Here is a 13,668-nt window from a genome sequence, read left to right on the forward strand (position 1 = left end):
ATGGGCAAGGGCACCTGCAAGTAGAAAGATCTATGAAATACTTTGCCTCACACTAGCCTCTGCCTTACTGTATTATTTCTAATCGTTATTTTTATTACCATCAAAGTATTTGTGTTCTAAATATGTCTCACATTATCCTTTTCCAACAATGAATACAATTGGCATTCAATATTTGATATGTATACAGCATAAAACTATAACTGCTGTTATTAAATATAATAAATGTTGACTGATACATGATTTCTATTTCTGATATCAAGACTCAATGTTGTTCCGTAATTTATCTGCACCTCATTATGTATTTACATTTTAGTCTAAGATTATTTTTAGTTGACGTTTATAGGTGGTTTCAGCTTTTAATCATCACATTCAGTATAGAGTAGAGCTAAGAGCACTCAGGAAGGATCCTTGATCAGCTTTTACTAACTGGGGAACTTTTCCAAGGAGCTTAAACTTTCCATGCCTCAATATCATTATCTGTAAATTGGAATAACACTAATCTATGGTCTTGTGGTAAGTGTTAAATAATCTATATAAAGGGCTTCTCAGAATTCATTACATAAGAGACATTCAGTATGGGGTGGCGGCTACTGTGACTCATCATGGAAAAAACATGGAGATAGGATTTGATCATACTTATTTTTAGTGTACACATATTGGCTACTTCTTTAAAAAAGTTATAAGGGGGCGCCTGGGTGGCTCAGTTGGTTAAGCGACTGCCTTCGGCTCAGGTCATGATCCTGGAGTCCCGGGATCGAGTCCCGCATCGGGCTCCCTGCTCAGCAGGGAGTCTGCTTCTCCCTCTGACCCTCCTCCCTCTCATGCTCTCTGTCTCTCATTCTCTCTCTCTCAAATAAATAAATAAAATCTTTAAAAAAATAAAATAAAAAAGTTATAAGGAAGCTTATCATTTCTACCTGAAATAAGTCTTTTCAGTCACCTGGTTCCATCCCTTTATTTTGTAAATGAGGAAAAATCAGGTGCAGAAGGATGGATGAATGTCCAAAGTCACAGTAAGTTAACGACAAGCCAAGACATATCTAATTGCATATATTTAAAAGATTTTATTATATCACAGTTCATACTGTATCTGGCACTCCCTATAGTAAATCACCCCCCCCCAAATTGTTGGTGTTCCTTTGTATCTTGACTAGAACATCTTTTTTAATGACTTTTTTTTGGTTCTATCTAGCTGTTTTGATAAATGACACACAAAAGGGAGGAAAAAGCACTTTAGTAATGTAAGGTAATAACTTCAGAATTTTTAAATAATGCTGTATTAGCTAAGGTATATTTTTTTAGCTTTATCCTAATGGTTGGTAATTATGCATTCTCATGATTTGATATGAGTAATTTCTAAAAGTTACATATAAACACATTACACACATTTTTAAAGGTAGTGGATTTCATGAAATGTTAAAAGTCGGTTTAAAATAAAAGTTACAACGAGTAAGTTAGTATTGCACCTTAAAATGAGTTTCTTCCCCCCATGAACACTAGCATAGTTTCTTAGTTTTAATTTTAAGAAAAAAAATCAATTTTAAAATAGCTGAAGACGTTAAAAATGTCTAAGGTTTTTTAAAAAAACATATTATTCTGCGGCTCCAGGCTAATCCCAAACTCCCTGAGATCAACATATTTCACTGAAAATTCTTCGACACAGCAGTTATTTGTGAACATAAGACTCCTTAAGTTTATTTCAACGTTCCCATTATTAATTATTACCTGTGGCGCGCCGTTCTTGGTCGGTTATTTTCCAAGCAGACGTTTTGAAATTAAAGCTAGGGTTCGGGTTTCAAACAGGCAGAATGAGAGGAGAGGAAAGTTTTCCCTCTGCTCATTCCCACTTCGCACCTTCCTATAGAGATCAAGCTGCTTTTGAAAGAGCGGCGGGCAGAAACGGAGCGCTCACCGCCCAGCCGCAGCCCTGGGCAGAGTGGACGCTGACATCTCCGCGGTATTAGCTGCAGCCCGGAGCGCGGGGTGCACGCCCTGCCTCCGGCGCCCACGCCTCCACCTCCAGCAACAGGTGCGGGATCAGCCCCCACCTCACCCCCCCCCGCGCGCGCGCGCGCCCTCGCGCGCGCCTCGCGTACGGCGCCGCTCCCTTGTAGCACCGGGATGCTCGCAGCACCATCCCCCAGCCATGGCCTACCTAGCCCTGGGGACACCGACATCCGCGCGCGCCCTGCGGTCCCCGCCGGTCCCTTTCGCACACCGTCGTTCTCCTCTCGCTCGCGTCCCCAGGCTTCGCCGGGGCTACTGGTCCTCTCTCCCGCTGTCGGGTCAAGAAGGTGGCTCCATTCTCCTCCCCTCTCTCTCTCCTCCCCCTCCATCCTCCGTCTGCTCCAATAAGACTCGCGGCTCCCCGGGCTACGCTCACCTGACCAGCGGAGCGGGGGTGGCTGCCCAAGGCAGCGCGCCCCCGTCTGCGCAGCGGGCAGCCAGGTCTGCGCTCCGGCGTCGGGAACACCCTGCAGTGGCCATCCCTAATGGACTATTCCGGCAGCGAGGCGCTAAGTTGACCCGCCTGCGCGCCGGAACCTCGGAGTCTGAACTCGGCCGGCACAGGACAGGCGAAGTACGCGCTTTGCGCTTTCTAGTATTGTACTCTTTGACTAAACTTTCTAGTTTGTCCCTTTAGGCACAAGGACACCACACACCCCCCTCCGCCCCCCGACTGGCGGGCACTCCGCCCTGGGTACTCCACTGTAAGCAATTCCCGGTGTTCTTTCTGAGGAGAAAAGCCGTTTACTGATTTTTGTTCCTTTCCGAAGGACATTTATTTTAATTTTGACTGAAGCACCCCTCCAGATGTTCACAATGAGAATTTGCGAACAAATTGATGAAATATTACAAATGAGGACCCTACCCCTACATGTACTTATAAACGGAGACTAAGGTCAATTTATAGGTGAATTATGTCTCCTTTATAAACGAAGGTTAATTCCTACATCATACGGGTTGTTAGAAGGATTAGATGAATGAGATCGTGTGTGAATTGCAACGCTACATCTGACACGTGGTAAGCCCCAACAGATGTTGGCAATTATTCCCAGGGCTTAAAAAAGTAAAGCGCCCAAGGTCAGATCATATCATCCGCAACGTGCAAATGCCCATCTGCGCCAGAGAAAAGCACATGCAGCATTCTTAGAAGTTTCAAACCGGGGAGGAGATTAAAGATTAGCAATTGGCAGTCCAACACCACCTCACTGCTGATCTTATGGACGAAAAATTTAAAATAAATGCTGATTGAATGGCTTATAGTCAGAAACAAGAGTGGATCTTATGTCTCCTGATTCCAAACACAGGACATAGGGTACCCTTTTGTAATGAATCTCAATTGGAATAACTAGAAAGATAGTTACTTTGAGTTGCAACAGATAGTTACTTTGAGTTGAAAACTGCTCTCAAGCAGTACTAATTTAGCATTATTATGGGCTGTTGCTGAACATTTCATCTCACAGCTGCAACAGTCAACAAACAGCTGGGCACTTCAGGCAAAAGGGTTCTGGTACAGAAACTGCGTAGGAATGCAAATGCTGCACTTTAAAGCATAAGAACAGGTAATGAGAAGAGCAACCTAAATGATCAAGGACATTGAATAGCTTTCCTGTGATGCTCAACTACAAAGGCGGACCTGGGTCTAGAAACTGTAAATCCTTGTGGCATAGTGAAAGAGTAGACACAGATGTACTTACTATAACCTACACTAAGGAAACTGAAACATGGAGACAATTTATAGTCAAGACAGTGAATCAATTATTCATGCGGTGATAACGTGAAACAGAAAAATATAATATTAGAAAAATGTTTTCTTCACATTGTTATAAATGTGTGTTCGCTGTTAATATGCCCCATAGATTAACAGCTTTAGATTATTCAATATTCTGTATTCAACCCATGGTTTTATTATATTATTTGTAAAAAGGCTTTATTTGCAGTTAAATATTACTTTAGTTTATTCAGACCCTGACAAGGTCAGTGTCTATCAAACTGTTCTGGCTTAATCATTGTTTCACCAAGTCCTGTGATTAAAAACATTCTCCACAACTGGACTTCCTCAGCATGCATTTTCACTCTGGGTAGGATACCACCTTAGGCACTGTGATGAATTGAAATGAAACCTTAAACCCACTCTCCTTCTTAAAGCTACCTCAGGGAACTAAGTAATTCATTAACAGTTTCTCCTGAGTGTTTAGGAAGAAGACACTGCGGGGGGTGGGGGGGTGGGAGGATGGGTTAGCCTGGTGGTGGGTATTTTGGAGGGCACATTCTGCATGGAGCACTGGGTGTTATGCACAAACAATGAATCATGGAACACTACATCTAAAACTAATGATGTAATGTATGGGGATTAACATAAGAATAAAAAAAAAAAAAGACACTGGAAGGCACTGTGTGAAAAACAGTGATCCCTAAAACACAACCCTAAGTGCACCGAGCTTGCACTCTCTAGGGTGAAAGTTTAATAAGCTGCAAAAGCCAAAGATGACAAGCAAAAAATGAGCATCCCAGAGAGGGCTAGAGATGTCCCAAGAGGAAGAAATTATGTGGAATGGTGAAAACCTCTCCAGAGAGCTGATGATCTTTGCCTTGAAAAATAAAACACCAGGAAACAGAAAAGCTGGTACTTTTAGCACAAGTATGTGACAGGGTGGTGTAGATGCTATCAAATGCTGAAAGTATTCACTGGATGCCCAACACACTTAAATCCTAACTCTTCACATGGACTAAAAGGACCACATGATTCTGCCCCCACTTTCCTCTCTAGCCTCATCTTATAGCATTCTCCCTCCTTTCACTGTATTCCTATCACACTGATCTTCTTTCTGTGGCTCAAACACATCAAAACCATTCCTGCCTCAAAACCTATGCACAAACTTTCCCCCCTGCATGGCACACTGTTGACGAAGATCTTCATATGGCTGGCTTCTCTATCTCCTTCATTTAGGGGGTAGCTCAACTATCCCTTCCTCGCAGGCATCTGCCCTGATAACTTCCACAGGCACTCTTAACCATTACCTTGTTGTATTTTCTGTATATCATTTATCCTAATAAATACCTTATTTGCTTATTTAGGTGTTTTTGTCTACCCGTAAGAATAAAAGCTCCATGAGGGGTAGGTCCTACGTCTCTCTCATTCACTACTCCATACCTAGTAGCTAGAATAGGCTCTAGGATATGGTAGTAGAAATTCAACATATCTGGAGGAGAAGGAGGGAGGGCAGGCAGGCCTATATAATAGAAAAGGGTTCTGTGAAGAACCTGGAAGGCTATCATATAAAAATGATTCCCAAAGCCTATGTCCTGGTGCTTTACAATTCAGCATTAGAAAACATGACTTGATCCCATAATAAAATACAAATACACCTGAAACAGATATTCTAAACTTCTTTCTTCATTTACAGCACCAAGAGATTTTGTTCTTCAAGTCATGCTTTGATAAGAAAAACAGAAAGGAAGTGGATTCCTGGGCATGGGATGTTGAAAGGAAAGTTAAAATTTGAGAAGCCAAAGGTGGCCAAATTCTTAATTCTGCCTCAATGAGGCACTGATGGAGTCTAAGTCTTTTTTCCTATAATAATCATCAAATCACTTTTCAGTAACTCTGAATTTCACACAGTCAAAAGTAATTTGTTTGCTTAAACCCTATAAGAAAAGTACTGATGTCACACAATTTTTCTTCCTTCTTCAATTTAGTTAGCCTTGCGTACTAAGTAACACTTATAAATCTTCTCCAAAGATTTTTGTAGTTCCTTGAAAAAGCTATTTCTCATATTTGACACTCTGAGTTCAGATATCTAAGTGTAGGCACACATAAGGGAATTTTATCCAAGGAACAAAACCAAGCTTAGGGAGTCTCCACTTTGCCTAACCTCCTACAAGCAGGATGTTACTTCAAGAGGGTCCAAATCTGGGGCACCTGGGTGGCTCAGTTGGTTAGATGTCTGCCATGGGCTCAGGTCATGATCCCAGGGTCCTGGGATCAAGCCCCACCTCGGGATCTCTCTCTCTCTGTCAAATAAATAAATAAAATCTTAAAACCAAAAACAAAATAAAAGAGCGTCCAAATCTGTCTGCCAGAGGCTTCTTCCGTTTAAGCCCTAGGTCCCAGACAGGAAACAAATTTAGACTTGTCAGGAGCTTGCCAGACTTGGACTCCTCTTTCTCTCCACACTCCCATCAGACCCACCAGGCTACTAGTCCCCCATGTCTCCTCCCTTGCACACCAATATGTAGTAAAGTTCTCAATAACATGTAGCGTTTGTCATCTTAGCACTCCATAATGGAAAAACAGAGCTTAAACCCGCGTTCTCAAAAAGCCTGGGGACATAGTAGTAGCTCATTAAATATTTGTTGGATGAATGATGTCACTAGACAGATAAGTAAGGAGGAAGCCCCACTGTCAGACCCAGAATTAGAATTTGTGAGCCAAAGGGAATTATTCCTGCCACAAAGGGATCAGAGAATCCATTTAATAACTGAGCATACTTGAAGCTGAGATTCTGTTCCCAGATCAGAAAAAAGTATTCTTTGGAAATAAAAAGCCTCAAAAAATCTGAGCGATTCCTTACCAGTCCCTCACACAGAGCTAATCCTTGGTGTTACCAATTACGTGAACACTACTCCACACAGATTTTCATTAAACTGTATCTCTTGCTTGCTAATACGTAAAATCCTACAGCCTCTGAGCTGCCAGACCTTGCTTTTCCTCTTTTTCAGATGCTACCATAATCCTGCTAGCTCCAACACATATTTTAAATGAGTACCCATTTAACCAGAAGTATTGCTAGACACTCCCAATATGAACATGGACAAAATGCAGTCTCTGCCCTCCTGTAGCCTGATTTGAGTGGGGGAAAGAAGATACAAAATTGTGATCATTCGAAGTACAATGTGACCAGTGCTGTCAGAGAGATACAAAGGTTCAAATGGTTCAAAGAAGGGAGAGATGAAATTACAAGATTTCATCAAGATACCTTTGCTCTTAACTCTGATAGATCTGTCACCCCCGCCCTGCTTTGGTTCCCAGGACTTGCTGTTATCTTGCCTCACAGAACAGACAGGTGCTCCCAATTACCTCTGGACCTGAGTGAGCCATGCTGTGATTAAATCACGCTGAACAGAGAACATATACAAAAATAGTTTTAAACCTCTACGGCAGGCGTCAGAAAACTTTTTCAATAAAAGGCCAGACAGTAAATATTTTAGACTTGCGAGCCATGCAGTCTCTGTCACAACTGTTCAAGTCTGTTGCTGTAGTGTGAAAGCACCCAAGGCCAATATGTAAACAGATGGGCATGGCTCTGTTCCAATAAAACTGATTCACAAAAGCAGGCAATGGCAAGAAATGGGGGAAGGGCCATAATTTGCTGACCCCCGCTCTATGCAGAAGCAAAAGTTACTTTAGTTATCAAGTTCTGTTTTGATACTTGTATTCTAAATTGATTAATTCACTCAACAATCATTTACTGAGCACCAGTGATATATGATGCTTTGCACATGTAAAGATGAATTGGCATATGGTCCCAGTCCTCAAGAAGCTTTCTTAGCTGAATTTGCTGTCCTGTTCCACAAGGACATATTTTATATATTCTAGTCCTGATTCTTTGCAAGAAATCTGGAATATTCCCTGTCCTAGGTCCTCATTTTTGTAATCTGCTGTTTCTTTTTTTTCTCTGCCTAGTTTCTGATCAATATTTTCTTTTTCTTTTTCTTTTTTTTTAAGATTTTATTTATTTATTTGACAGAGAGGGACAGCAAGAGAGGGAACACAAGCAGGGGGAGTGGAAGAGGGAGAAGCAGGCTTCCTGCAGAGCAGGGAGCCCGATGTGGGGCTCCATCCCAGGGTCCTGGGATCATAACCTGAGCCGAAGGCAGATGCTTAACGACTGAGCCACCCAGGCGCCCCTCTGATCAATATTTTCATCTGAGCTTCACAACATCTATATATTCAGATTCTCGCTGAACTCTTGCTTGCTCTAATCTAAAATTCTTACCCTTAACTGTCTTGCCTAGAGTTCTTCATTCTTTTTTTTTTTTTTAAGATTTTATTTATTTGAGAGAGAGAATGAGATAGAGAGAGAGCATGAGAGGGGGAGGGTCAGAGGGAGAAGCAGACTCCCTGCCGAGCAGGGAGCCCGATGCGGGACTCGATCCCGGGACTCCAGGATCATGACCTGAGCCGAAGGCAGTCGCTTAACCAACTGAGCCACCCAGGTGCCCCAAGAGTTCTTCATTCTTGACCTCTTTGAAAACAACAACAGCAACAGCAAAAAGGAAAGGAAAGAAAAAAAGAAACTAAAAGAAGCAGCTAACAGGTGTTATCACCATATGTACCAACTGGGGCTTCCTGTTCACTTGCTGTGAACATTGTACAGTATTATAATTCAATGTACTGAATAGGCCATTTTCATCTCCCCTAGAACAGGGGATTTAGCCCAAGCCAGGACCAAAGAAACAAGTCCCCAACTTCTAAAGAAAGCTACCAAATGCTGACACCAGATTCTGCTTCCAGCACTTTTTAAGAGGTAAAATGACAATATAGAACAATCACCTATCTCCTCACCCCAGGGGAAAGAATTAGCCATGAGGGGAGGGAGGGTCTGGCTTTTTTCTCTCCTCCTCTCTGGAGAGGAAGGACTGGCAACTTCTCCTGCTATTGATTATTGGCTCAGGCCAATAGATTTGTTGATCTGCCGGGCCACTAAAAGGAAAGAGAGCTGGGTCAGAAAGATGGTAGGAGAGAGAGAAAGAGTGCAAGTCAGCAGATTCACTCTCATCTTTGTACAAGAACGTGTAGATCTCCTGTAGATTGTGGTAGCACAGAAGCTGCGGTACGGCGTAATCTTGCCAACACCTGACCCTACAGGATGGATAGCCTACACAGTGAGAGGATCCCAGGAACAAGAGGATGTGTACTTCCAAGGACTAGCTGAAGAAGATGGTTAAGAGAGAACCCACTTCAAGGAACCACGCAAAGGGGAGGGCTCACAGAATGCACCGAACTTATCCATATGCCTTTGAGAAAGTCAGCATGCCAGTCACACAGGGTTTAGCTCCTCGGTGTTTTCTGGAGAACAGGCAGATCCATAAAAAGGGGCACTATGCCCATAAGCAGTCAAAGAGATAGTTATCCTCCTAGTCTCCCTCTCAACTCTCAGTATTAGAAGAGTTAAACCTTGAGAGAGTGCCAAATCCTAACCACTAGACAACCAGGGAGTCTCAGAAGAGTGAAGCCTTGAAATGGAATAGGTAGAAAAGAGAGATAATTCTAAAATCAGAATCAACATACACACACATATATGCTCTATACATGTTAATAACTCACCATGCTTCAACCCCATTTCAGGTAATGAGCAGGAGGAAGCTTTGGATATGATCTGAGATTGCCATGTAATGAAGTTGTGGAATATCCCCCAAGAGAGTAGAAAAGAATTACTTGACATGGAACAGATAAAAAAGAGACTGGAGACAATAATACTTTCATGTTCATGTTTGAAGTTTATGTTTGACCCCCACTGAATTAAAACTCCCCAGTAAACTAGTTAGGTAGGCATTTCTGAAAGTGTGTACTGTGGATTTCAGTTCCCCAAGCTTGCAAAGGGCAAAAGCCTTAGTAATTAAACCACAAATGTGGGAAACATCCTTAGAAAATCATGAAGCATGATAAAATCGTAAAAGATCTGAGTATTATCATAAATAAACCAATTTAAATTTGTTTAACTTACTGTTTTATTTGATCACAGAACTTTCTTTTTTCCATGTGATTTCCATTAGTATTCCTCAGAATTCATTTTTGGCAATTCTGTTCTAAAGAAGAATGAAAGCCTGGTTAGGGATGCAAAATCAAAGTCAGATAAATGCCAACTGGGCTGTTAGTGGAAAGGAACTTGTTTCTTTGGTGTTTGGGATCCTTTTGGTTTGGGGCCATGCTTATCTGTGTCATTCCCTCCAGGGCTGCAGGAGTTGTGCATTTCTTGAGATGCCCCCAGAGTTGTTCCCACCAATGAGGACCCCATGAAAAAACACGTACATTATTAAGGGATTGAAAAGCAGAAGGTCTTGGAAAATTGAGAGGAGTAAGTCCTTCTAGCAGGTATAAGTCTTGTATCAGAAAGGAGCTTAAAGTTGGAAGCATGGAAGAGCTGGGAGGTTTCAATCCCATGGCTCCTGAGAAGCATTTTTTCACATCTTTCCTATCCTATGCAAGACTTCCAGGATCAAACTTCCGCGGACTGAAAATGAAACAAAACTGATACCAAAGGTGACGTATGTACAGTTGTGTGAGGGGGGAAGCCAGGACAAAGGAGAATGGCAGAAAAGGCTCACACACAGTTTCAGTGGGAGATGGCTCCACATCTTCCCAAGGAAAGAGGAATGTTTCAAGCCCTGGTTGGTCCTGGTGTGGCAAGTGGGGTCCGCTGACCGCAGCTGTCCAGAAGACTCTACACTAAGCCAACTGGAAGAGGTTGAACAGCTCACAGGAGTCATGGTCTCCATATTTTACTGTCTTGCCAAAGCCTTTGATTACCCTGGATCTTTTCTAGACTACCTTATGGGTTACCTAGAGGTGACCAATTTGTCATGATGGATCATGATTGTTTTGAAATCTCTAATCTTCTGTGTCACAGGTTTCTCCGTAAAGCATTTGGTCTTTATATAGATGGAGTGTAAAAAGAGTAGTTCCTGCTTAAGACTGAGGTTTTGACAAGGTAGCAGTCAACCCAGACCATCACAGACAACAGAAGTTGAGGTGGCATTTTAGAATTTTAAACCAGATATATGATGACAACAACAACAAAAAAGCCCAATAACAACATCAAATCCTTTTTATCTCTTGCTTTTTGTATTTCACATAAAAATATTAATTTTTTGTTCTTATTTATATCTCCCTTTTTAAAATTTCTATACTCTCAATATTTAATTTTTCTAATATTAATGAGTAAAGAGTGAAGGATGAATTAAGTATGATTTTTATATTCTATTGCAAAGTTTTTAAATCTTCATCTTCCTAGGTTAAAAATGTTTTTCCTCATGAAGTCTATTTACAGAACATACCTGAGACTTTGTAAAATCAGGAGCACAGTTTCTATTTCTAAAGGTATAGAAGAGCAAAAATGAAAGCATTTTCTTATGGTTAGGCCCAGATGATGCAAAGAGACAATATAGTGTAGATAAGTTGAGCAAACTTAGATAAATTTATTATTCTTTCACACTTTAGTTTCCTCATCTGCAAAATGAAAATTCTTATGAAACCTACTACACAGAATTGTGTATAGGTTGAATGAGATAATGAAGTCTGGTATATAGTAAGATTTCAATAACTGGCTGAAAAACATTGAAATAAAATAAAAACAATTATTTCCTTCAGCTGTATTACAGATGCAGTTGAGAAAGTTTTTCTTCTGAGTTAGCCAATCCAGTACACCACAGCGGTAATTATATATAAATAAATTTACAAATTCATAATTATGTATTTTAAAGAATTTTCCCATTAAAATTTTTTAAATAGTTTCTTTTCATTGCTATAATGTGATTATACCTGTCTTTAATATAACTGGATATCTTTTATACTAATAAGGAAGTGAATATATAATTGCTAATAGCTCCACCAAATGAATATTAAGATCAAGTAAAAGACAAGTGTACATATTGCTTTGTAACAAATAGTCTCATCTCTTTACAAATTTTAAACATATACAGTAGTATTTGATTACAGGTATGTATTTTATTTATATTATGGCCATATGCAATACTTTATTACATTATTTAACAAAGAATAAATTAAGTACTATTTTATGTCCTGTGGGAAATATTTTAATTCTTTATCTTCCCTAGTTAAAAATATTTTTTCCTCAAGAAATTTATTTATAAAACATTCAAGAAAATGCTGAGACTTTTTTAGATTAATAATGGTTTCTATGTCTGAACAAGAAACATGTCTCAGAACAGCTTTTCTCATATTTTAAAAGGAATTTCCCCATAAATCAGATATGAATGTATATGGAATCTTTATCCTTTAAGAACAGCTAATTAAATCTTTTTTTCCCTAGTTGCCTCTGGTATAGGCCCGCTGTGTGTGGTACTTCCCAGGGTTTGTCATTTTGTTTTACTGGCAGGGGGAGGAAACCAGCAAAGCTCAGTAACCACACTGCATATCAAAATGTCACCATGGCAGCATTTGTCCACTTGTCAGAGTTCTTCTGAAATGACTCAGCCATTCATTTTGTTGAATCAATATTGAAGCTTTTGAGATTTATTACTTGAGGTTTGGGAGCAGGCGAAGCAAACAAATCCTTCATTCCTAACATTGGGTTCTAGCTGGGCTGAGATTATTTCTGTCTGCACTTTATTTATGAGGACAGATTATAAGGTTTCCACCCCTTGCATAATTATCTTGTAATAAGCTTGTATTTACATGCCTGATAGTACAGTGGAAAAGAATTTAAAGTTTCCAAAAACATTCTGTGGGCTGTGGTGAACTTACCAAATACTGGATTTAGATAGCTAATTCCCTGGGAGGTGTCAGGGAGGAGAGATGTAATGCCTTTGATATAAAATCTTTAAATCTTTGATTTAAGATTCTTTAAATTCCATTTATATATATCTCATCTTTTTTCTTTTTCTTTTTTTTTTGAGAGAGAGGGAGTGCGGGCAGGGGGGGAGAAGCAGAGGAAGAGGAGGAGAGGGAAAAGAGCAGAGAGAGAGGGAGAGGGAAAGGAACAGAGGGAAAGGAGCAGAGAGGCCAACTCGGGGCTCAATCCCAGGATCCCAGGATCATGACCTGAGCCAAAGGCAGACACTTAACCAACTGAGCCACTCAGGCACCCCTATATATCCCATCTTGAAGCAAAATGAACAAGAACCAGGATAAGCATGTTATCTATTAAATCTATTTAATAATGTCCATTTACTGATACTTTCCCCACTCAACAAATATAAAATTCTAAAACTATTTAAAAAGACTGAGATTTCTTCAAAGACAGTTTTATAATTACATAGGTTTCTAGTGGACTGGGTCACAAAATGAATCTGATTTGTCAGTCGAAGCACTCACACAGTATGTATTTTCAGTTATCACTGAACTAAATTCAGTGCAGAGGTCAGTGTCCAAAGATGAAATTATGAGAACTTTTCAGAAGTATAGATCTGTCTGACAAGATCCTGAAGGGTCATTAAATCTTCATTGACATATCAGGCCAAGCAAAAGTGAGACTGGGCAAGCTTCTCATCAGAATTCCTCCTTTAGATCTCTTCCCAGAGCTGAGTAGTCTTTCCTTTAACATCCTGTGACCCAGACTGGTCCTATTTGGGATTGGCATAGGATGCCACAATGCAATTATCCTCAATGGGGTGAGTCAAAACCAGACAACATGATGAAGTAAACTGTGTTGGGTTATAGAATCTTCTCTCCCCGGACCCCCAAATTCTACCAAGGACTTGTACAATCTGAGGTAGTGTTTATTTTACCAATGGCTACAAGCAAACAAAGCCACTGCAAACAAAGCTCCCACTGTCTATTTCCCACATGGGCGAGAAAATCAAGCCCAGTGGGAAGACAGGTTTGACTGATGGTATGTTTGGGTATCATGCAGGGCCTTGCAAACTTTACATAGGTAGGGGTGCCTGGTCCACTTAATGCAGACATCTCTGCCAGCAGCA

The 13,668-nt window shown here is 40.6% G+C and overlaps 1 protein-coding gene across 1 annotated transcript in view; it reads right to left on the reverse strand.

The window, feature by feature from the left end:
- The window catches only part of LOC102743681 (adhesion G-protein coupled receptor V1), a 226,255-nt gene extending 223,921 nt beyond the window's left edge, over positions 1 to 2,334 (reverse strand). Inside the window, exon 1 of the mRNA XM_081826583.1 lies at positions 2,156 to 2,334. Within this exon, the coding sequence (XP_081682709.1) occupies positions 2,156 to 2,177 (22 nt within the window). The 5' untranslated portion in view covers positions 2,178 to 2,334. The remainder of the gene's footprint in view (positions 1 to 2,155) is intronic.
- Positions 2,335 to 13,668: the final 11,334 nt, after the last annotated feature.

The sequence above is a fragment of the Leptonychotes weddellii genome, chromosome 7 (genome assembly GCF_054177405.1).
Source record: "Leptonychotes weddellii isolate Sample4059 chromosome 7, ASM5417740v2, whole genome shotgun sequence".
Lineage (NCBI taxonomy): Eukaryota > Metazoa > Chordata > Mammalia > Carnivora > Phocidae > Leptonychotes > Leptonychotes weddellii.